The 24,258-nt window shown below is 40.6% G+C and overlaps 1 protein-coding gene across 7 annotated transcripts in view; it reads left to right on the top strand.

The window, feature by feature from the left end:
- TBXAS1 (thromboxane A synthase 1) overlaps window positions 1-24,258 on the top strand; it is a 265,782-nt gene that overhangs the window by 142,041 nt on the left and 99,483 nt on the right. For 6 of the 7 annotated variants that reach the window (XM_017739992.1, XM_017739993.1, XM_017739991.1 and 3 more), the window contains one exon: window positions 19,260-19,376. The exons of the other annotated variant lie outside the window; for it this stretch is intronic. In XM_017739992.1, the coding sequence (XP_017595481.1) occupies window positions 19,260-19,376 (117 nt within the window). The remainder of the gene's footprint in view (window positions 1-19,259; window positions 19,377-24,258) is intronic. 7 annotated transcript variants of the gene reach the window in all.

Raw genomic sequence — 24,258 nt, 5'->3', positions numbered from 1 at the left:
AGTGCTTATGCTTGCAATGGACACTTGAAAATTAAAATAATAAATATCAGGAGGGTCATTTCTTTCACACTATGTAAGTCTTTTTATACATGCACAACAAATTGCCCCTTATTCCCCATATGCTGAAGCTAATAGCACAAAACTAATGTTGTCAAATGATCACTGCTATTGACTGTAAATTTAATCAGACTTTGGCTTCGGTTACCCTTAAAGAAGGAGCTGATATATTAGTAGACCATGTTCTGTGAACCACCTGATTCTCTGAATCCCAGTGAGAAGAGGTCTGGTTTGGTGATTAGGGCTCTAGGTCAGGATTCAGGAGCTCTGAGCTCAGTTTTTGGCCTTGCTACAGAATTCCTGTGTTCACAAGGGCAAAGCATTTAGGAAGTGCTTTGTCACCTTAATAAATGTAAAAGAGTATGTTGGGAATTTCCAGCTGAAGAGTATCATTAGTGAATGTGAGTGCTTCAGGACTGATGGCAATGGGTTGGGATTTGATTTATCTGTTAATTTAAATAGTTGTGGTGGGAGGGTTTTTTGTTTGTTCTTAAAAGAAGCTTCAGAAATGCAGATTTAAAGTTTTAATGAAAAGCTCTTTTTTTTTCCCTTTTAAGTATGTTTCTATTTTGAAGTATTAAAAAAAGCTAAAGTAGGAAAGTTAGTATTATCAGATTTAATTGAGTGTTTGAGGATCATCATCTCAAGTTTGTAATTTTTATTTGTGATTCTAATTCAGAACAGGAAACCAAGTGAAACCTATGTCCGGCGAAGTGGGAAAGCTCATTTGCATTTACCTTTGGAACGCCTGGCACCTTCTTCTGCTGACCACTTGTGCTGGTTCTAGCCAGGACAGGGTTAAGTATTTTGAGTAGCCGGGAGGGGGCATGGCCAGGACCCTGAGGTTATTCTATACCACATCAGTGCCAGGGGTGGAGGAAAGGGACACCCTTCTTGGGAGAAGGGGTTCCTTCTGGTCAAGTAAATGTGGTTGAAGGAGCTGTCTGGTATTGTTTATTGTTGGAGGGGTTTCCATGTGAATCCTTTCTTTTCTTGTACCCTCTCACTGGTATTGTTGCTGTTACTGTTCCTTTTCTTATCTCACTGCTGTTTCCAGTAAATTGCTTTCATCTCAACCCATGATCTTTACCTTTCCTGCCTCCTGTTCCCCTCTGCATCCCACCACAGGGAGAGGGGAAAGCAGGGGAGCAAGAGGGCCACAGTGTGGTGTGGGGAGTCTCAGTGGGGGCACAGAATCGGGGAGTACGACTCCTAAACCAGGACTCTACTCTTCATAAAAAGATGTCAGCATTTGCTTACTTCTATGCACGTTCTTACTTCTTATTTAATTCAGTGGGCCATGACTGTATTTACATACTTATGGGATATTCCCTTAAATGGGAGACTTTGTTTTTTCTTTACCGCTCATGGAAAAGAGGGTGGACACAGTCTCTCCTCAAACATTTGAGTATTCAGTAAAGACTTGTGAAAGTTTAGGAAGATATAAATAACAGTAGACTGGAGTGCCACGGAACGGCTTACAAGCAATCAGTCTTTAAACACTGACTGTAGTTAAGTCAAATTCATTTGAGGATGGTCCTGTTGACTGACTTGGAGACACCCTCTAACTGACAGTGTATTTCCTTTGAGTGGTGACTTAGGTAGTTTGCTGTTTGAGGAAAGTTTCCTGCATTGTTGTGGCTGAAGGAAGCTCTCCGCATACTCCCCAGCAGTGGTGACCAGGCTGTAGCTGGGTTTGGAGAAAGCCACACTTCCAGTGAGGCTGCTATTGTAACTGGATAACATATTGTTGTCCAGGTAGGTCATATGAATTTGTTTGCTTGAGACTTATGAATCTCTAATTGAGTAAATGAACATTAATATTTGTCACATTTCCAGGTGAGATTGCAAATAAAACTGGCTGATTCCTCCTATATGAAGGGCTAGCAGTGATGGTGGAAACAGACCGGTAACACACAGATGAAATACAAAATAAAAACTTCCCACTTTATCTCTTTTCCAAATGTGGGTTGTCTGTTTTCAAATGCTATGGGCCATAAACCTTGGCAATATAAAGGGAATGCAATGCAATTGACTGTAAGGAGGCCAGAAGACTTAAAAACAAGTTTCCTCTTTCCTTGCCTCCCCATGAGGAAATGATGAGTCAGCAGGTTGAGACCACAGCTGATGTTGAAATTCACAGCCCTCTTATTTTTCCCAAGAGTTATTATGAAATGAGTTGTTTTTCAGCATGGGTCTAAGCATTTGAATCTATCCCTGAGTCTTTCTCCGGTTTATTAATGGGCTGCAGTGCTGCCATCACCATGGTATCCTGCTACCTCTTCCCCTGTGAAGACTGCAAAACCACATGATGAAATTTACATTTTTAATTCTCCACTCTCCATGCCTGTACATATAGAAATGATTTGCAAAACCATGGGAGAGCACAAATGCAAGGACAATTCAGTATCAAGGAACGACTCAGGTTGCTGTGTGGTTTTGTTAGTTTTTAAGGCTCTCCCTTTATGCTTTTATACTGCAGCCATCCGTGGTTCAATACCTGCTCCTAGGTAGACACCACAACGCCAGATGGATTACGTACTTTACAGCACTAATGATAGTGGCTGATAATGTGTGCAAATCTCCCTTTCACTGCTTGTTCAAGGCAGTCAAGAAATACTGAATACAGCTGTACATAATTACACTTCTTTTGAAGCTAAATCAGCCTGTGAAATTTCTGTTCCTGGAAAATGGTCAAAATTAGTCAATAAAAAGCCCAACAAAACAAACAAACAACAAAACCCCAAATCCTTTGCATGTACTTAGTTAATGGTGTATTGTGACATTCTGTTTCTTAAATGCAAGGCTTCCCTGCCAAACTATTGAGGTTTAAAGGGAGGGGGGCAGGGGAATTCTGCATCATGAAACTGTGAAAAGGTGGTTTTGCTGCAGGTGTAGGAAGATGCTGATTTGACAATATGCTGTGCATGTGCACTTGTTTGTGCCATGAGGAGTTTGTGTAGGACTAAGTATGTGTCTTAATGTCTTGCAGGTATGTGAAGGGTCCCCCTGTCTTTTTACCCACTCCCTGTTTCTTTTACATGTTTCTTTGAGTTACTGTAAGGTCAACCTTTGAAATTATCTGTTTTGGCTTGTTTATCCTCACCTCTATTTTCTTTATTCTATCATTCTGCAAGATTCCCTTTTCTAAGCAACTGAAGAGAACAAGATCAGAGTTTCATTAGGTTTTGCCTTCCCTTCCCCCAGTTTTTTCTCCTGTTGAAACTTGCCAATCACTTTTAAAGCCTACACTGGGCTTTTCTGCAGCACAGGAGATATCATTAAGGCTTTAAACCCACTAATGAGGGAAATGTGCGCTGCTTGAAGGCTCCTGCAATATTAACTACATCCAATTATGTTAGGTAAACGTATGAGTATAGTCAAAACAGGATGAAAGCATATCTTTCTATTCAGGCCAAAAGCAGTCTTCTGAGCCAATCTTTCATCAAACCTACATTGGCTATTTATTTACTGGGTTTGCAGCACTTTTTTTTAATACTGAATAATAACATTGAAGAGAAACAGCACTCATAGGCAAGAAAGGACTATCTATTCCTAGGGCTCTGTTCCTTATTTAAAGAACATGTTTTACTGCTGGATAAAATATGTGAAATCTTAACTCTGATGAATATTTTTTCTTGTTTAAATACATTATTGCCTCCTTATCTAATCCTGCCCTTAGCTGACTGTGTTATGAGTAGGTGGAGTGCAAATGCAGATTGTGCTGGTCTTTGCTGGTCCTGACCTTTGATTTCTGTTGATTTGTTGTTTTTTTGTTGTTTTTTTTTTTTTTTTTTTTTAGGGGGAAATTAAACTTATCCTACTTCTTTGGACATAGGCTGAGAATACTTTTTTGGGAACTTACTCAGTCTAATAGCACAGGTTTTTAACAGTCCCTCATTTCTGACTTCTGAAACTGTTACTTGACAGTAGCAGATTGGTTGTTTTGTTTATAGTTTTCTTAATTTTCCCTATTCTTGACATATAGTAGAGTGTCATGTCCTTTGATTCCTGCCTTTCCCAGTCTGCTTTTGTTTAGAAGAGTAATTAGTTTGTCACTTGTTCCAGAATTGACATAGGCTCAGATCACAGCATCTGAGTTGATGCTTGAGCAATCAGAGCTCAGACCCAGTGCTTTGCTTTGTTTTCATGTCTTTAACCACGTTTGGAGGTAACTCAGCTGCTCATGTACAAAAAATCCTTTTGAAGCATCTGATGATACAAGAACCCTCTTAAGCCTATGCAAGTGATGTTTCATAATGGCACAGAGAAGTGATTTACATGTGTGTACCTAGGAGTATGGTAGTTCAGCACTGGAGTAGATGTGAGATGGCAATATGTGATATTTGAATGGTTGTCATGTATCGTACCTAAGATCTGTTTAGCCTGGTTGAGTGTGCTCTTCCAAAGGTGGCCAGCAGCAGAATTCCAAAGACTAACATAACAGCAGGACAGACAGTGACAGTAATCTTCCTTCTGGCTTATCTGCCCAGCCTCCGGCAACCAGTGCTGTGGTTCTTCCAGTGCCAGATATTGCATCTGAGCATCATTTTTCCCATTCATTCCATCGGCTACAAATCTGTTCCCACCCCACCCCCATCCCACTATTAACTCTTAATGCCAGGAGGTGGGGGTTTTTGTTTTGATTTGGTTTTTTTTATGGATAAGCTTTTTATTTTGAGTGTGATAGTTCTGGCTGGGAACTCGTGTGTGTGCACAAGTTCATTCCTCTTCAGTGAGAGTTAATGTGGTACATGTGGGCATTATTATACTAATCCTTGAAAGATTTTGCTCTTCATTTCAAGTATTTTAAAGGTAGCATTATATCTTCCAAATAGTGGGAATAATTCTCTCTTTAGACATTCATTCAGATAGCTTAATCAATTTGAATTTGCCTGCCTTTATATTTATATTTGAGCTTAAAAGTATGAAAGGTCCTTTTTTTTCTTCTCTTTTTTTTTTTTCATGGTATAATGATAGTGTTCTTATCTAGCACAATGCTAACAACCATCTTGGTTTACGTGTCAGTGTGGACTTTTTCAAAACTATGCAGACTGACATAGCACTGAGGCAGATGAGTGCTCACAGGAGCTCTCCACCATCTCCATTTCAATGGTGGTTATCTCCAATAGATGGGGAGTGGTGAACAGCTGATGGGTTTTGTAGCATCTTCTATTGATGCAGCTGGTTTGCAGTGGTCCTCTGACCAGAGCCTGGAAATTTCTCTTCTACCTAGCAATCACCTCTGGTAGATCTGTGCCAAGTGAAAAATTTTGCCACCCTTTTTTTTTTTTTTTTGCTTGTAATCTACACTATGAAACATTCATTCTGCAAGAATGAAACCTCCACAGGAAAGGATATTCAGAGACTGTGCCCTCCTCCCCACTGACAGCGTGTTACAGCTATAAATCTGGAGGATCAAAAGTGAAGAATGACTCGGCAGGTATTATTTTACTCTCTAGTGAGAATTCTTTATATAGTAACCACATATCTTGGCACCATTTGTTGTGAATAATTGATAGCAAATAGCTGGCTGATCCGAGCTTTGGGGAAGGGAAGGCGCTGCCATGTGTTATTGGGTGTGCTGTGGAAGCACAGCTCCTGACCATGACCAAGGAAAGTCTCAGGACACTTGCCGGTGCTGCTCATGTATTGTCAGCATTTAATTCACCACACTTAGAAGGGAAAGGGAAGAAGATGAGGGGTGTAAAAATTCAGGTTTTTACACTGCATGGCTCACTCACAGCTCTCCAGCATAATGAGTCCTCCTTACTTTGAGCACACCTGGGCACTGCACATTTTCATGTTCATTCATCTGTTTCTGAAGTGATGGCTCGAGGAGACTCCATTTAGCGTCACAGACACATATTCAGCAACATATATACAGAGATCAGGAAACAGGTGTCCTGCAGCAAAAGTAAGGGATTGTTGATCATTGTTAATTATTTACTCTTGCCAACCTCCTCCCACTGGTGTTAAGCAACAGAAACAAAAATAATGACATTCTTTACTGAAATAACATTCCATTCCTCTTCTTTTCCTTCCATGCTTGCTCTTGCAGTAAAGGGTTTGGGGAAATAAGTAGTAAAAACAAGAACTATTTTGCACTCTTCTCCTCTGCTAGATTCGTTGTAAGTTGAAGGTACATAAGATGTTACTTTTTTCCCTTTTCAAGGCAATCACAAATGACAGTTTCCCCATTTCCTTTTCCAGTCTCAGTATGTGCATTTAGATGAAGCTAAAATTGCACTCCTGCACTTTTCATGCAGCTTTCCTAAAATAATTCTGAATAATTTAACAATGGCTCAGAAACATTCCAGTTTAACCAGTCATTGACCTTCAGTCAAGTTTTAATGTCCCCGGGACTATATTGGTATTTCATCAGTTCCAAAGAAGCTGTACTGTCACAGAGGCAATGGTGAGATCTATAATTAAAGTTGCCCAATGTCTCCCATTACAATGTTTTCTTTTCAGTAGATTACCATAGTTTAACTGCTTCAATTAGTATTTTCCATTTACAGTTTTTCAGTCAAAATGGTCTTGCTATTTTGGAGATGATGCCTAGGGAAAAGTTTGGGTTATTTATTGATTGTGAGGAAAATAAACCCAGAGTCTATTGCTTTGGCTTTGTTCCCTCTAGTGTTAAGGGCTGGATATAAAAACCACTTTGAAAATCTGACCAAACTGCTTAAGTTTATAAGCCCCTAAAGAATCTCAGTAAACACAGACTCAACAAAAAATTATTAAAGGAGACTGACTTACTACTATCGCTCTCTGCTGACAGAACTCTACAGATGACTAAGAATTTCTACAAGTCATCATGTGAGCGTTATGTCTGAAGGAGGAGAGCCCTGCGTTTGTGACTGATTCATTTTACATGAAAGGTTTTTGGTTTTTTTATGTGCAGTGTTAGAAGTTTCAGGGTATTATTTTCTCTAGAAATCTTAAATTTGAGAAATCAAATCAAGATCCTGTGGGGAAAAAATGGTATATTGATAACATAACTAAAGAATTGGACCCATTTGGACCCATTTCTGCATATGCTTTAGGATATGAAGACTGCACTAAGCCTAAGATTTTCGAACCTCTTAATGTTTTATTTTGCTCTCTAGTATCTTCCTAATATAATTGTAATTGACTGCAGTAGGAATTGATGATATACTGCATTGTCAGCAGTAAGAATAATAAAAAAACAAGACAGCCTTACCTTAGTGATTTCTGAGATTTGATTAGGAAATGTGTGGAAGACAGAATTTTCCTGTCATATCTGATTTTGAAGAGTTGAAAGCCAAAATAAAAATAAAGAGTTGATTAAAATAATTTGTTTCAGTTACAGCTTTGAATGTAAACAAAAAGTGGTTTCAATTTACAAGGTAAAGTTATTTTGTTCCAAAAACATCTATAAAAAGGTAGTTTCTTGGAACTTTTCTCCTCCTTTTCTTCCAGAAAGCCTAGAGAAAGAAATTGATTTTGCAGTATTTCCAGTTTCTTGCAAATCTCATGGCTTTATTTAAGTTTCTCTAACCGGCTCTGGTTTTATTTTTGTTTAATGTTTGATTTTAATTTTTAAAAGGAATGTACCCTCCCTAGCTGGTGTTTCACGGTGTCATTTTAGATGTTCTTTAAATGCCCTGGCTGCTGGATGGCACTGCCTTGGTTTACCCTCCTTGTGGTCAAGTGGGGTAACTCTCATTTTTTCACTTTTTTCAACTCTTCCATTTGCACTTGTGGTAGCATTTATATTGGCAGTGACAGTCACTCTTGGTTGTAAGAACTTAGGTTTGTCCTAGGGTTAAGATTTATTCTAAGTAAAAAAAATCAGCAGGGTTTTAGACATGTCACAAGGGGTTATTTTTTTCAGTTTCAAGATCCCTTTTCTTTTTCATGCTGCTGGGTGCTGGGGGTGTTCAGTGTGAACCTCAGGTGTAAGAGAAGCAGCCGTACAGATGCAAAATGAGTTCTTGTGATGTCGGAGTGTGTGCTGTGCTGGCCAACACTGATGGTTGGGAACTACAACTCCCACCCACCAATAAAGCTTGGAAGTGGGGGCTTGGAAGTGCATATACCAATAACTTGCAAGTAAAAATAACATACTGGGTGCACGCAGTCAAGTGTGATGTGTGTGCTGAGTATGGGTACAGCCCGGCAATTTCACTGGTGTGTGGTCCTCCCAGAGAGTGAAGCTTCTTTCCTTCTTGATTTAGGAAATCCCAGCAGGCAGAGCTATGGCAGCCTCCAGTCAGGTTGCCCATTGCCTTTCTGTGTGTGCCTGGCTGTCTGGGGGTTAATCCTCAGTGAAAGGTTGCAGGTGTCTCATTCTCATGGCTGGCACACACTCCTTCCCTGGGCACTCGATAAAAGGGAATCTAGATCCCAAATCTCGCTCTGTCCTTGTGCATGTTTGCTCAGCTTCCAGCTTGTCTGTGCCTGAAATGCTGGTGCTGGCTTTTTGGGCACCATGAGTGGGCAGAATTCGGGCTCTGATCCATCCCTCTGATTTCACATCATGGTAACAGTGCACTAAAACTGAAGCAAGAGTAGTGAAACAGGCCCCCCAAATGCTGCATCACCTGAAGGAAGCCTGTTTGACCAGAACGAGATCTGTGAGCTCTGTGGTGTGGACTACAGTTTGTGGGGGTTTTGTTGTTTGTAACATTTTATCTTATCCTAGAACTCTTAAGATAACAAGTTATGGTGGTGTGCTTTATGTTTCATAATCCACACTACTTCCTATTATAAGTCTAAATGTTTTAGAATGCAAAAGTAGCTGATACTGTTAATTTATTTGAATGAGGTACTTGCTGAGACTCAGAAGAGTGTTCCAACCTTTCTCCTTGAAGAAATCAAATAAGAGTGATATGAGCAACAGTCTGCTTACAGGTTGTTTGTGAAGTAAGGCTGTTTTACAGAAATTGTGAGCTCCAGGGAACTCATGATAAGTCCTGTAATGTTATCTGTGCGCAGTAGGACTTTATTACTGTTGAAATTATCTTATGACAAACATTTAATTCCAGATATGCTCAAATTAATTTGTAAGAGGCAAATGAACACACATTATTTCATATAAGCATGTCAAAACATGCTTTCATAAATTAGGATTGTTTTATTTATTTGATTGAAACCAAGCAATAACCACAAATATGAAATCTTGGAAGATAAAATGCTGAAAATGTGCTGTGCAAACTCCTGAGAAAGTTTTATAGCCTAGCTCCTCTTGAGGGACAAATAAGTGAGGAACAAAAGCAGCTACTGCTATTAGGAAAATGCACTAATGTTTTGACAGATAGATGTGGAAATCTTAATATATGAAATTCGGATTTTTTTTCCCTGATGTGTAAATATCCACTTAATGTAATTAGCAAGAATTGTGAAGTAGCAGGCAGGGAATTCAAATTCTTCTGCTGCGCAGACACTGCAAATGTGATTTGTTGACAGCTTGTCATTCTGCCGTTAAAGCTGACCTGGAGTTTTCTTTCTGAATGACTTTTCAAAGGAAAAGTAACATAAAAAGTTAATTATTTAGCCAGGCAACGTTCTGACTTGGACTAGCAGCATATGCTTAGACAAAGAGCAGAACAAGAGCAGAGCAGTATTTCCTATAGAATATCCCTCTAACGTCTGACTGCCCATTGTCAACTTCCTAAGCTGAAAGCTGTATTCATGTTTTTAATTTTTAATAGCCCTTTTCTTCCAGTAGTTTGATTTAAATACCATCTTGAACCCATTTTTTTGGTTTTTTAAACCTTTAGGAGGCTTCACAAGAAAACTTTTATCGGCTTCGTTTGACATTGTTTTGAAATTTTCTTCTTGGCATTGCGGGGAAAAGGTGAAATACTTTTTCCTTGGGTTGTTTTGCACATATTGGAGATCATCAGTTTGTAGTATAAATGCCAAATATTCTGTTTCAAATTAGATAAATGACAATTTGAAGTTTATTTTGAATATCAAGATGTTGTCATGTGGGAAATGGGGTATTAGGCAACAAGTTTGAGGTGCTACATGGGAACTTGGAAGACTGATAGAAACCCTTTGAAATGGCTTTCACTTTTTGGTCATAGTTTGCTACTTAGCCTCCTGTTTATTTTCAGTGTTTCTCAGTGCTTTGAGATTTTTAGCTAGACAGGCCTGTATATAATTTTATTTCTGTATTGCAGCATCGGAGTGGAAGAGGTCAAACTGAAATTGTCAATAAAATATGAAATACATGAAGAAGTGACATTTCTTATATATACTCTTCTCAGAATAAAAATTTTGCATTCAAGTGATATTTTTAAACTAAGCCATTGGTAAGCCTCCCCTTCACCTGGCTAGCTTACCTCTGCTAGTGAACAGAAGGTCCTAGGCATTTAACCCCTATTTGAGGTGCTTAATTTGACAATACAGATTTAAAACTCTTCCTCAGACATAGCTAATGTTCTGAAAGTGCCTTGAATCCCTTGGAGCTGCTGATTTCAGCAGCTGAAATCACCAAACGGAAGCTTAGCAGCTTTGAATCTTGTCCAAGGTAGGAGATCTATGAATATGATGTTTCAAGAGGAGATGGCCCTCACAGGTACCTTTGAAGCTGTTTGGCAGTTCAGGCACTTTAGAAAATGTAGCAGCAATAAACGTGGTTCTTTGTAAAACAAGGTGGTGGGGCCAGGCTGCTTCGGTACAGTCCCCCATGACAAGGGGAGCTGCCCAGAGTGCAAGAGAAAGGCTTTCACATATTTACCTGCTGGAAATCACTCCAAGGCACTCCTCTCATCTCTTTGTGAAGTGCCCTACCTAGAAACTTACAGGTGATTCTTTGAGAAGATGCACTTGCAACCTTATTTGTTGAATTGACACCACATTCTGTGTGGTTTATGGCATTCATGATAGAGAAGTTAGTGAATCTCTGCAGCCTGATAGGTCTCAGACTACCCCTCCTTCCCTCTAACCTGTACTCCTGCTGTAATAATTCTTATTTACTTACTTTTCTTCCTATCCTTATCCACAGGAAGGAGTTACAACTTTTTTCCTCCATTGTGAGTTTTGTTCCATCAGTGACTGTTTGAAAGCGGGTTAATTCCATGACTTCTTTCACTTTGCAGTCGTAACAAAGGGGGTGACCTCTCTTCTGGAATACATTTTGTTATTACATTCATGTGAAGAAAGGTAGTGAGACCTTAAGGAAGTGTAGGACTCTTCCTACGTTCCTGTCATGGCAGCTTTGACAGCTCTGTGCTCATTTCGGTGAACTCTTTTTCTGAGGTATCTAACTGCATACCCAAGGTATTTGGGTCAGCAGCCGGGAGGACAAGCAGTGGGAGGCTGGGTAGTACTTACAATCTCTCTTGGTATTCTTCAGAAGCTTCAAGGTTGCTGCAGGTATGTCCCTGGGTGAGCAGAGTATGGAATATGGTGGTCCTGTGTAAATAAAAAGGTCTAGCCAAAGTTCTTACGGGCATTGCCTGTCTTTCCTACGTATGCCAATGACTGAAAGCATGGCAATATATGTGTATCAAAAGATCTTGGGGACTGCTTTCTTCCAAATACTCCTTACAAACCTGTAAAAGGAACTTTCTGGTCCTCAACCTTTCCTCAAGGAGAAGTGTGTATAAACAGAGAGGCTTTTAATAGTCTTATAACTTTATCCAATATTAAAAAGGCCAGTTATGTCAGCTGGAAAGTGGATTTAAACATGTTTAAAAACTGCTTCTCAGCACAGCAGGAACTGTGTATAGAGTATGGCTTCTCTAGTACAACCTGGGTTTGTTTATAATACCAACATTCCTAATTAAATAAGAGCAAGTACTTTTTTCTTTGGTTTGATTGTTTTGACCCCAAATATGCAAACTGACCGCCATATGCAAACTCATGAAGGCATGGACTTAATTTTGGTGTTGCTTACTCCAACAAATGGAACGTGTGACTTGCATCAGTTTGGGTCAGACTGCAGGAGGCCATATGTGTTTATTTTAGCATTTATGAATGGTTATATTTACCTCATTGCAATGACTCGCTTTGGTTTCTATTGACAAAACCATGACTTAAGAGAATGTTTGCAGAGACAACAACAGATGTTTCCAGGCTGTTTGCCACAGAGGGGAAAAAAAAAGCCAGTATTTGCTTGTAAGCTGGTTTTGGCTGTGCCATTTTTCCAATGAGTAATTAGGAATGGTAGTTATTAGTCAGTTGCTGAAGATCCTGACTTGATGACAAAAGAACCTGCTTGGAGATGCCTTTTTGTATAGTCTGATCTATAGAGTAGAATGAAAGACAATTGCTGTAATCACAGAAACCAATTCTACCTTGTCACGCTCTTTTGAAGTGCCTTAATGACCAAGGAGAACCTAAAAGCTTAATGAAATAGATAATCCATGGACATTTTCTCCTCTGCAGGCATGTTGCTTTCAAATTAAGCTAAAAACTTTTACTAGACGCTTTTATGAAATTGCAAAGCAACATGAGGTTTTTGGAGTTCGTTTGGTGATTTTTTTTTTTCCCCCCCCTCTGGAGCCATAAGACCACCTTCTGTATCATACATACTAAAATCAAACTTGTTTTAAACAAAGAGAAAAGAGGGGACAAAAGTGTAATAGAGTATTAGCAGGGTTGGTGATCTGGGAGGGTTTTGAGTAATGTGTTTGTGAAGTAGTGTCTGTCCCCGTAGTTTTAATGGGCAAGGAAAGACTGATTTCAGCTACCTGGGAGCAGCAGTGTGGGATGTATGGCATCTGAGAATTTGGAAATGGAGTTTTGGAAAGGCAGATGAGGAGCAGGCCTGCTTTGGGAGAGACATCTCTTGTGTGTAGTGATTGCCTCGGGTGTTATATGGATGGGAGGCCCCTTGCAGGCACAGCAGAGGAGTGAGAGTGGCCGAGTGGTCTCCCACACTGGGACACAGCCCTCAGTGGGCAATGCCAGCCCTTTGCCCCCTGCAAAGGCTTTGGTCCTGGGGTGAGGAGTTGGGTCTTGCTCCATTGTGAGATGATGATTTGTGAAGAGAAAAATTTTACATGCTTTGAAGAGATGCGGCTATAACATCTGTGTATGCAAGGGCCTTCCAGATGGAAACACCAATGAACTCCAGAGTACATGACATAAATGAACTCTATTTTGGGTTATAAAAACATGCAACGCAGTGCCTTCCTGGTTCAATCAAAAGCCTCTACACAATATGTCATTGAATGTCATGAATACAGGGAGATCTGAGCATGACTTAAAACACCAAGGAGGTTGGAAGGAATAATATCAGTTTACGCAACAGGGAATTTTAAAATCTAATATATGGAGGCATCTCCTGCCTTCCCACTTTCATGATCTACTTACTGCAAGCTTGGTAAGATGTATTCCTGGAGATATCTCAGGGATTTTTTTTCTGTTTCTTTTTTTAATAGCAAGTGTTATGTTGATCTGTTAAGTGTCATGCCACTGCCACTGACTGGATGAAATACCATATGGGCAGTTCATGGGTTTACTGGTTCCACCTGCTGGCTGAACTGGAGGTGATGACCTGTCAGTCAAGGGGAGTTGAATGAGTAATCTTAAGAGATTTTATTAATAACTATTGTATGAGGTATGGGGATAGTGTCTTGTCTTCATGCTACACACTTTCTGTCTCGTTTTTTATTACTTTTTATTTAATTAAATTCAATTTAAAAATGCAATTTCTTAAACAGGATGACAATGCCTAATCACAAGTGCATTTTTAGTGAGAGAAGGACAGCAACCCTTTTTGAAAATAGAAATATGAAGAAGTTAACCCAGTGATGTGCAAGCACTTTTGCCTGCTCATTGCTTCTGGAACTTGCCTTGGGGAGAAAGCCATCCCCCACTAAAGCTCACACAGATAACTGCACGTTCTCCCAGTCATGAAGACTGGGAGAACAATGACCCCTCACATTGGGAATATACCCCAAAAATTTCCCTAAAGAAGGAAAAGGATGGGGGTGGGAGGAACCCGGAGTTCAACTTAACTCTGGATACTGAAGCCCCCATGGATACCAAAGACAGGCTGAAGGAGAGAGGAGCAAATTGTTCTCATTAGTGTGGGTCGTAGGGTTGAGATTAGGGCTGAAGTTCAGGGGAGTGTCAGTATGGGATTCCAGTTAAAGCTGGATCCTGCAATGGCTGCAGGACTAGAAGAAAGCTTACATGAAGGCAAATGGTGTTTGCTAGGGATGACTAATGCCAGAATTAGTGTTGGAGTTACTGTTTGGATTTGGGATTTTTGGTGCTCTAGAGCTTAGTTCCTTGTTTGAATCTCAGCAGACTGAGTGCTGAGGTTTGACTCCTGCAGAAGTAAATTGTTTTTGATTGGTTTTGTTGGGAGTGGGGTATGATTAAGTCTAAGATAACAAAGTGTCTGAGATCCCATTTTCTGGAGTTTCATTTCTCACCCTGTCGTCAAAGCACATGGAGAAGATAAGCAGCTGGTTCTGTGGAGGTGAATGGTTTTTAAAGGTCTTTAAAGGTACCCTTTAGGTTTTTTGAAGATTCGTCTATTCAGGATACTGAAAGAGTGCATGGCTGCATTAACTGCCTTCTGATGGCCGCAAACCTTTATCCCTCATTTTTCTACCAAAGAGGTAAGAAGAGGTGTCTAAGGGAACATCATGGTGCTGTTACCCTTCTTTCTGCTCTAGGCAGTCATTGGTGGCTGCCAGAGGTTGTCTAGACTGCTAGTGACAAACTTGGGAAAGGAACAAATATTGAAATACATAAATACTGAATCACGGAAGGCTACAGTTTTTCTCCAAGATAAAACAGGGACAGGATATTAGTGCATGAATAGGTCCTACAGATGTCCATATTGACATGCTTCTTGGCATGGTTTTGTTGTGTATTGATTAGTTGTCCCCTAGGCATGGTCTGGGCACAGTTCAGGAGCAGAACATGTAGCATGACCAGAAGCAGTTTGGATATGTCCATTCTTTTTGGGAAAGGGATTTAACTTTCGGGACAGGAGGCCTCTGAGTTCTACTTGGCCTCAGAGCCAGAGAAGATTCACTTGCCTGAATTATTTAGTAATACTGAGGAAGTCAAATTGACTAAGGGACAAACAAGCCAATAACTGGGTCTGAAGGGTCATCCTGAGGAACACCTTATGGGGGAGGGAATTCCTGCATCAATTGCAGAGATGCCACTCATCTGCAAATATTATTTTGTTTTCTCTTTTAAAAGCAGTGATGTTTTAAAGGATTTGTTTACAAGTAAATCCCTGCAATTTTCCTTGTTGTGGTCGATGGCAGGTCTATGATTGTGGGAAGTCAGCAGCACTTGCAGGTAGACTGCAAGAGATAACTATGCTGCATTGGTTTTCATGCAGCATTGCTGTACCAGAAATGGTTGATTACACAGGAGAAAGAAGCGCAGAGCAGTTGTTCAGTATTTAGATAATGCTAGTTGGAACATGATCCTGATTGCATGTGACTTAAAAGCAACCTCCTTTGCTTCCCAAAAGCCGAAATTCCACCCCTGAAAATATTACGGCTGCCTCCCACGGTAATCTTCTTTGTGATTTTTATAAGCTCAAGATTTTTTAGATACATCTAGTACTTCATCCATTTGGAAAGAGGTGACACTTCATCTTTCACTGAGATCTGTAATACAGGTTATGCAATTAGGAGGAAAGTGTTTGCAGAAACTATAAGGAAAACCTGATAAATGAAATCCACTATACACTGTCAGTCATGCTGATGGTATTCCAATAAACACAAACATATTTTTGCATGCCCAGTTTTAAAGGTACAGAGTAAAATAATTTATGGCCAAAGTTGTTTTTCCTTCCTTGCAGCATTTATATATTTATAATACTGTGCACACCAGAAATATGTTAAGGGAGCATTACTGACATAAAGTAGAGTGCTAAAAAGGCAATGCTATAGTTAATGTCATAGTTATAATATTATAGTTAACAGGCTCTTTGTTCAGTAACTGGGTCTCTCTCTGTGAATGTGCTGTATACAGTCTTTATGCAATTAGGAGCACTTTTTAGGGCAAATGTTTGGTTTTAGGAAGGGAATTTGCTTTCAAGACAAATGCAGTGAGATTTATATCACATCTGTTATTATCTGAGTGGAGCTTTGTCTTGCAAAGGAGATTTGTCTTATAGAGTGCACAGTTTGGGCAGCCTTCAATTTAGGACTGGATGCAAAATACTTCTCTGAGTGTTGCCCTGTAATTTTTTCTGTTTTCCTTTTTTTTTTTTCCTCTGTATGCTATTTAAACCTTGCTTGGAAGACAAAATTGGTCATTTCCTTGTGGGAATTGTTATTCTGCTCTTTCACTGTAGTTGCTGAGTGCCTCAGAAATGTTAATGTATCGTTAGCATTTCTGAGGCGGTGATGTGATATCTCCACTTTATAAAGCAGAAGTGAAGGCTGGTGGTTGATACACGGGTCTGAGAGTGTTTGCTAATTTGGGGGCTGCATTCAGTGACCTGATTTCTTGGACTAATGCATTTGCCAGGATCAAGGATGTTCCCTGTTGTTGATTTTGTTGAGTGCTCAGGAGCACTCCAATCTGGACCTCAGGGTTTGAAATGAAGACCGAAAACATAAGGAAGACTCATTTAGTGACCAGCTGAGTCAAGATTTAGTGTAAATGGCTGCTCTAGCAGCACGTAAGAACTGTGAAGCAGAGGGTAGCATACAGTACTTTCTGACAGGATGACGCTCATTTCCAATTGTCTGGAGCCTTCTGATTCTCCTGTGCCTTTGAATATTTGTAACAAATGATGGAGCGCTCCACTGAGTGATGGTCTTTCTAGCTGCACTTCTGATCCTCAGGAAAGATACCTACTGACAAGTTAGGAAACAGATCATTTATTTAAAGAGGCTATTCAGAGAAAACAGTCCAAGATGTTTCAATTTTGACAGCCTGTCCAAGGTTTGCCTTGTTATTGTACAAAATAGAATAGCCTATATATACACATTAAAAAAGTGCCCTTATTTTGTTTTACAGTAGTCATCTGATGACAGTACCTAAGTCAGTCTCTTCTTTCAGCTTAATATGTACTTTTCTACCTGAAAGCTGCTCATCTTTGCACAAAACTGGTCGGTAGAGTCAGCCCAGTAACATTAGTTTACTACACTGGATGGTGTTGCTGAGAATGTAAAACTATCCCATTAGCCTGTTTGCAATATAAAATAGGCTTCTGCATTTTACAAGCTTATGCAGTGTAGTAAGAATTTGGCAAGTGTAAAGGAAAAAGGTGTTAAGGAGAGCTGGCAGCTCCTTAAAGAAATGATATTAAGTGCAAACTCTTCCAGTAAGGAGGAAAGTTAAGGAAGTGCAGTGGAAGACCAGCATAGCTAAATTGCCAGCTCTTCATGGCTCCTGAGGAGAAATTGTTTTTTTACAGAGTGGAAAGTAAGTCAGATTTCCAAGAAAAAGGATAAAAAAATAGCATGTAGTGGCAATAAAATCAGAAGTATTGAGGCACAAAATGAAATTAAAGTATCCAGGTGTGTAATAGGTCGTAAGAATTGATTTTTTCATGTACATTAGTACCTCCTGGTAACTGGAGAAGTGTACACCTTCTGCCCACACCCACTAATCTTAGTGTGGTTTTTCTGGAGGACATTGCTGTACAATGCCTGAAATGTATTTTGGAACAGTCCATTGTTGGAAGGGAAGGGAGAAGCCCAGTGTGCCTTCTTTGCAGGAAGCATTCTGTACTTTTGTTAATGATTTAGATGAGGGTATGGAGTGCTCTAACATTTCATGTAGAAAGCTGGTAAGGATGAAAGATGCTATGGAAAAAAGGGCTAAAATTCAAGGTGGGCTTGATCAATTGAACAAATTGTCATAAAGGGAATGGTCATAGTTCAAAAGGACATGTTTTAATGTGACTCTTGGGAGTAACCAGCTTTAATGATAAAGGCTGGGAATAACTTCCTAGAGAGTGATCATTTGGACAGAAGTCTGAAAGTTGCAGGGAACCACAAACCAGTACATGAGTACAGTGTCATGCTGTGGTATGTAATATTCCAGGGTAAATAGAGAACTGCAGAATGTCTGGAGAAAAAACATCCATCCTTGCCTGGAGTACCATGTCAGGTCACAGGGACTGTTACCTTGAGAAAGAAGTAAATCAGCAAGACTATGCAGAGGAACAGTATCAACCCTGAACAGTCCTAGATAATATAACTGATAAGTATGTATTGAGTCAATTGGTGTTATGTGGGGTAGATGGCTGAAATATGCTTAATAGTTATTATAGCCTTCTGTATGTATGGGTTGCTGCAAAGATGGGGAGAGTAACCTGGTTTCTATGCCTGCGACAGCATAAAGACTAAAGTTCCGGCAAGAGAGAGAGATTGGGCTACCATGGTAAAAGTAGTACAGCACTGAAAGAGTTTGAGTGGGGAGGTTATTGAATCTCTGTTATTGGAGGTCTTCAGGAACAATTAGGAAACATCTTCTGATATAATATAAGATGTAATATTTTCTACTGTGGGGCTGGATGTCTCCTGATGCTTCTCCCAGGCAGAAGTGTGTTGTTTTCTGACTCGCTTTCTCTTTTGTCTTTTATATCCTTTTACTCCTTGGTGAATAGCACTGTTCTCTGGACAGGAATTTCTTAGATGGCGGGGGAGGTTAAAATTTAGTAAATTCACAGTAGTCATTTTGGTACTGAACTTCATGGGGCAGTGCTTTAAGCTACTATATTTGACCAACTGCTGCAGCTGTAAGAGTCACAGGCCGCAACTTCTTAGTGAGAGTGTTCCTTATCAACAGAGTAAGGACTGGGACTTGCTTTCTAATCAACATATTTTCTGAAGACTTTTAAAATGCATGTAACAATTTGACATACCAGCTGTCACCAGAAATTGTGTCCCCCACCAACACCGGCATGCGTTGGCACTCATGTCACAGGGAGAGGGAGTGTTGACAAGTCCTCTTGCTAGTCACCTTAGAGCGGGAAGAAGCCAGGCTTCAGTGAAAGCGATCTCAGGAGAACACCAGGAACATCAGAACCAGAGCAGTCTGAGAAAGGAGTTACTGGGTTGGTCCAGGACTTCTACAAGCCCAAGAGAAAATGAGTGCAGCAAAAGAGAAATTTTCTCTAGCCTCATCCATGTTTAGCTTGGTGTTTGGGACTGATTTGAACCTCTCTTCATGGGACAGCAGTGTGATACCATTCCTGAGCAATCTTCCCAAGTTCCAGAGTCTTGAGTAGCTGTAGTTGCATTTGTGTTAAAACTGAATTATGTTTTCTGTCGACTTAGAAGCCGAACTTGATTTCCAAGCCAATGCTTGATAGCATCCTTTGTCTTCGTGATGACAGATGGAAGTACGTGCGGAGCCTCCTGACCCCAGCCTTCAGCGATACCAAACTGAAAGAGGTAAGGTGTAGACATTGCTGCTTTCATAATTTAGAAGACTTGTGCAGGCATCTGCTTTATGTAGGTCCATATTAAGGATAGGTAAAACATGCTATGTTGTGCCACTTTATTTAGACCTGAAGAGCGCTGCGGCAGAGCTTCCATGCGGCATGGTTCAGATCATAGACTGGTGAAAATCAGAATAGCTCATCTGAGGATATGATCCTCTGTCTTCCTCTATATAAGTTAGTTTGTCCATGAAAGTGTAGCATACTCAAGAAGGACCCTTACCTCTTCCTCTCCCTTGCCCTGTTAGGAGTAAGCTTAGGTCCAGGTTATTGCTCCCAGTTGGAACATAGCTTTTCTTGATGTGCAGAGTCAGCAACTCTCATGTTAACACAGGAACTGCTGTCAGTTTGTTTTCATTTCTCCATCTCCTTCCCCTTCCCTCCTCCTTTTATTCTTTAATCCTTTCATATAATAAAATAAGTCACTGGAACAGAATGTCATTGCCAGATAAATACCTCTGACTGAAAATAAATGTCTCTGCGCTAACCTGCTGCTAATTTCCTATAAATGTATCAGCATTTGCTGAGCCATGGATACCCATTACCCAGTAAAAAAGTCCTGTGACACGATATCTCTTAATTAAATGTATATAAATGATTGACTGGTTAAAGTCTTCTCTCAAAGAAAAATACAAAATACAACCCCACAACAAAAAAAAAAAATCACCTCTTCCTTTTTATGTTTTACTCTGAAAGGGAATCATGCTCACTCTGGTGCCCAGTCCTGGGTTGTAAAATTTTCCACTGGGCAAATGCTTGTGTTGTTTTGACATGCCGCTGTCGAAATCCACAGTAACATCTAAATGTGTCTGGCTCTCCCAGCTCTATAGACAGCGGTCGCTTAGCAACGCCGGCTGTCACCTCCTTATTATGGTAAATTCTAATTGGCTGCGAGCCTGGCGGAGATGCTGATTAATCACGACTGACAATGCCATTGGTTATACGCCCTGACATTTGCTCTGTCACCAACTCCATCACGAAATTTCAGCAAGGCGAGGGTGTTTAAATATGCAAGCGATTAGTTGCACATGGCATGGTGGCGAGAGGAGAGTTTTGCATTTTCCTAGCGGAAATTAATCTGTCTTACTGCAGGTCATCGGCTCTTTACTCGTGGACTAACAAAAGATTATGCCGCACTCCCCTCAATTTGTGGAGAGCAGCCTCTGCCGGCACCAGCCGGGCAGGCTTGGCTGAGGAGCACGGTGAGGGCAAGAGAGGGGAGCCTCAGGGATCCTGCTCTGGGGCTGGGCACGCGTGGCTTTGCAGGGTCTGGCCGATCAAACTGGGCTGGGAGGAGAAGTCATGGCGCTCCCTTTTGCATGGCTTGGTGGTGGAGCTGGAATGCAGGAATGTAGGAGGTAAAATGAAGGGCTGTCCAGTGCCTGGTAGCTGTCTTGCATGCAAAGATTGAGATCTTTAATTTTAGCCTGATAATCAGCTTTGCCCATGCTGCCTCTTTCAAGCTCTGTGGAAGGCATGTGTGCATGGGCTTAGGGTGACCTGGAAATTGTCACTTTCTCCTCCCATTCTACAGCAAGTGGGAAAAAGAGGACTGGGGCAGGTGTCTCTGAAAGGTTCAGTTTTGCTTTTCTCTCCCATGCCTTCACCAGAAGTCCGTCCATCCCTACACAGACAGACACTTGCAGCAAGCCCATGTGAGGTTAAGAACCACTGTTGAACGGATGTGCTCCTCACCCTTGCGTTTCATTTTCTACCCAAATACATTAGCAATCCTCGGATTTGAAGTTAATGCAACTTAAGTCCTTGCCCATGTGCTTTTCCTGCTGCTGCTTAATTTAGAAGCCATACCAACACTTCTCAAAGGAAATCAATGCTCATTAATTATGATCTCACTTTTTAACTCTCCCATATTTGGTACTCTCTCAGAACCTCTACAGCAGCATGGAAACAAAAATACCATGTTCTAGTATTGGCCATACTGCAGAGTATTCAGCATGATCTGCAAGACATCCTGTTTATAATAAACCCTTCCTCTCTACTTTGAGTTACAAACACAAATTTGGTACTAATTTATTGCATAAAAACCTAGATATGCTATTTTATACATGTCTATAAATAGTACTAGGACATTCCTTATTTCTTCTTCCAGGATATTAATTCCTCTGACAAAATCCCACACCAAAGTCTTCCACTCTGTTCACTCTGTCTGCCTTACCTTTGTTCTTCTATGAAACTCCCCAGTGGTGCTGGGAGAGACTGCAGACCTCGTGAGTGTCTTTGGAGAGTGGCTCCCCTTGAGTGCTGCAGCCCCTAGTGCCACTCCATAGACTTGTCTGTCTGGATGCTGTGAGAGAACTGGGAGCTATTAGCCTGTGACAGAGCAATAAATGTTAACAACTCTTTGTGCTCCCCATAGCAATCACTTCAGATGAAAGATGCACTGGGGGACAGAGAGCTCAGCGTAGGTTCCTGATATCTCCATTTCAGAAACACAAGAAAGGACAGTTTCAAGGCTAGCAAGAGTGAGAAGTGAGAAGCCCCTTTGGCCTGGCTGCTGGAGGACAAGACCCAAGACAGAGATAATGTGTGTTGCTAAGATTTAACCTGCAGTGCTCCACAGAGGCACCTGCGGCTGTGGGCAGAGGCGAGCTTTGCCCTTGTCACTTCAAAGAAGTGGTGTAATGTCACTGAGGAGTTCACTGAGCTTGAGGAATTTCCCTGTAGTTTGGCAGATATCTCCAACAGTCAGCCAGCAAATGATGAAGAGTTGATTCCAGAAATTTTGGATTTTTCAAAGTTAAAGGAAATGAACTGAGGTTATAGAAGAGGTTATAGAGTTGTTGGATAGCAAATATAGTGATTTCTGTGTGTCTAGAGAGAGTTGTTTTTGTAACATTTTCCAGCAGTTTCTGACGTCTTCTCCAGCTTTCTCTCTGTCTTTTCTCAATTTCTTTAAAAGCTATGTACTGTTTCACTGTTGCTTTTATGGATTTCTGTGTGTTGTGTGTTCTCCCTTTTTAATTTTCTTTTTCTAACAAGCATTAGTAAAGGAATCCACTCCAGCTGAAGGAGGGTTTGGCTCTGGATATCATTAAATACAAATGCTATTGTGGTGCTGAGCATAGCATAAAGCAATAGACTTGTAAGCTTGATTCTGCAGTAAGATCGGGTAGCATCCCACGTGAGATGGCACTGGAGTTGGTAGCAGATCTAATAGTAAGCTCTTTCCAGTAAGACCCCCGAATGAACCTCATAGTGCCATTGCTGTGGGAGCACTAAGAATGAGAAATGAGAGACAGGAGGCAGGAAACCCAAGAAATGTCACTTCCAGCGCTGCCATTGACTGCCTGTGGATGACCTGACAGAAGCTACTTAAATTCTCTGCACATGAAACACCTTTATCTTTTAAGTGGGAACAATACCAATCACTGAAAGTTGGTCCAAGATGTAATTCAGGAGGAACTGTTGAATTATAATACTAGATGCTCTAAGTAACAGAAACATTTCCCAGTGTTCCTGTCATGCTCCCCTCAGCTGCTATGTATTGAAACAAGCTGACATGTTAGTGATCTTGCTGTACCAATCTTGATTCTCTATTTAGTATTTCTTAATTTGTTCCTCTTCTTTTTGCTGTGGTGCCTGTGATGATCCTGCAGTTCTGGACCCCTTGTCAGACTTGATAAATAGCTTTACTCTCTTTTACAGCCAACACCAGCAGAAAACCTATTGATTTTTATTTATTCTGATGGTGCTGCAGCAGTCTTGTCATCTCGTATCAGTGTGCCAGGGATCCTTTCCTCCATTAACAAACCATTTAAACAAAACAGAACACAAAAATTAAAGAAGAGAGCACAGCTTAATGTAGCATTGTCCTAAATAACCTGTGAAGTGGAGTTTGTGTTGAGGCATTTCTTTCAAACAAAGGGAGACACAAAGCAGAACTTGTAATAGCATGGCAGAGCAGTGCAGAAAAATCCTCCAGTGTCACTCTCAGGCATGTAGATCTTTCATGTCCCACTAGGACTAAGATCTGACAGTCCAACCATTAAGGTTTTCTTGATTTGCTGTTAGAATGTACATATTGGTCAAAGGCATTTTGGGAGTGTCTCTAGAAATTGCTGTTGTTGGTGGACAAAGCAAGTGTGCTCACCTGAGGAAAAGCATATCACTAATGTAAAAAGTGATACGTGAAATGTGCGTAATCTTGAGCCACAGGCCAATGTCTTGTTGAGTTGCTTATTGCGGTAAATTGTGCCCAGGAATAGCAGAGCTCCACTCTCAGGTGACGGAAACCAATCCTCTCACAAAACATCTTTCTGACACTTCTCTTTTTCTGGTTTTATTCAGGGACTTGAAATCTGGAGGAGAAGCAATTCTTGTGTTAGGGATGAATTCTTTTTCCTTCTCCTTCCTTTATATTTCATAACATTTGTGGGACTAGAGGCCCAACACGACTTCTGCTTGCTGTATGTGAACAGTACAGTCTCCAGTGCATCTGTCTACAGTGAATATGATCCAGCCTTCTAGTTTTCAGTTTGGATGCTAATAAGGAGAGTAATAATACTGATGAATACTGAGGACCACATCTAACTAGAGGAACGTGACTCTGATGCCTTTGAACAGTGCAAACATCCACATGCACTGTGCATACGCAGAATCAGAAGCTAATTGTTGATATGTGCCAAATAGCATATTGGCAGGATTTATACAGCAAAGCCCCTGGCATCATGAAAACCCTAACCCCAAATGCTCTTCTTTGGCAAAAAGAAAGAAATTTGGACTCTGGGCTACTCTTGCTATTAGATAACTGTCAGATCAAATATTTACAGGGACCATATTGTTTAGATTTTTCTTCATCCTGTTACTCTCAGCCA

This window comes from Corvus brachyrhynchos, unplaced genomic scaffold (assembly GCF_000691975.1).
Source record: "Corvus brachyrhynchos isolate BGI_N302 unplaced genomic scaffold, ASM69197v1 scaffold27, whole genome shotgun sequence".
In the NCBI taxonomy this organism is placed as follows: Eukaryota; Metazoa; Chordata; class Aves; order Passeriformes; family Corvidae; genus Corvus; species Corvus brachyrhynchos.
Note: the sequence above shows the minus strand (reverse complement) of the source record. Positions and strands in the feature narration are given on the sequence as shown.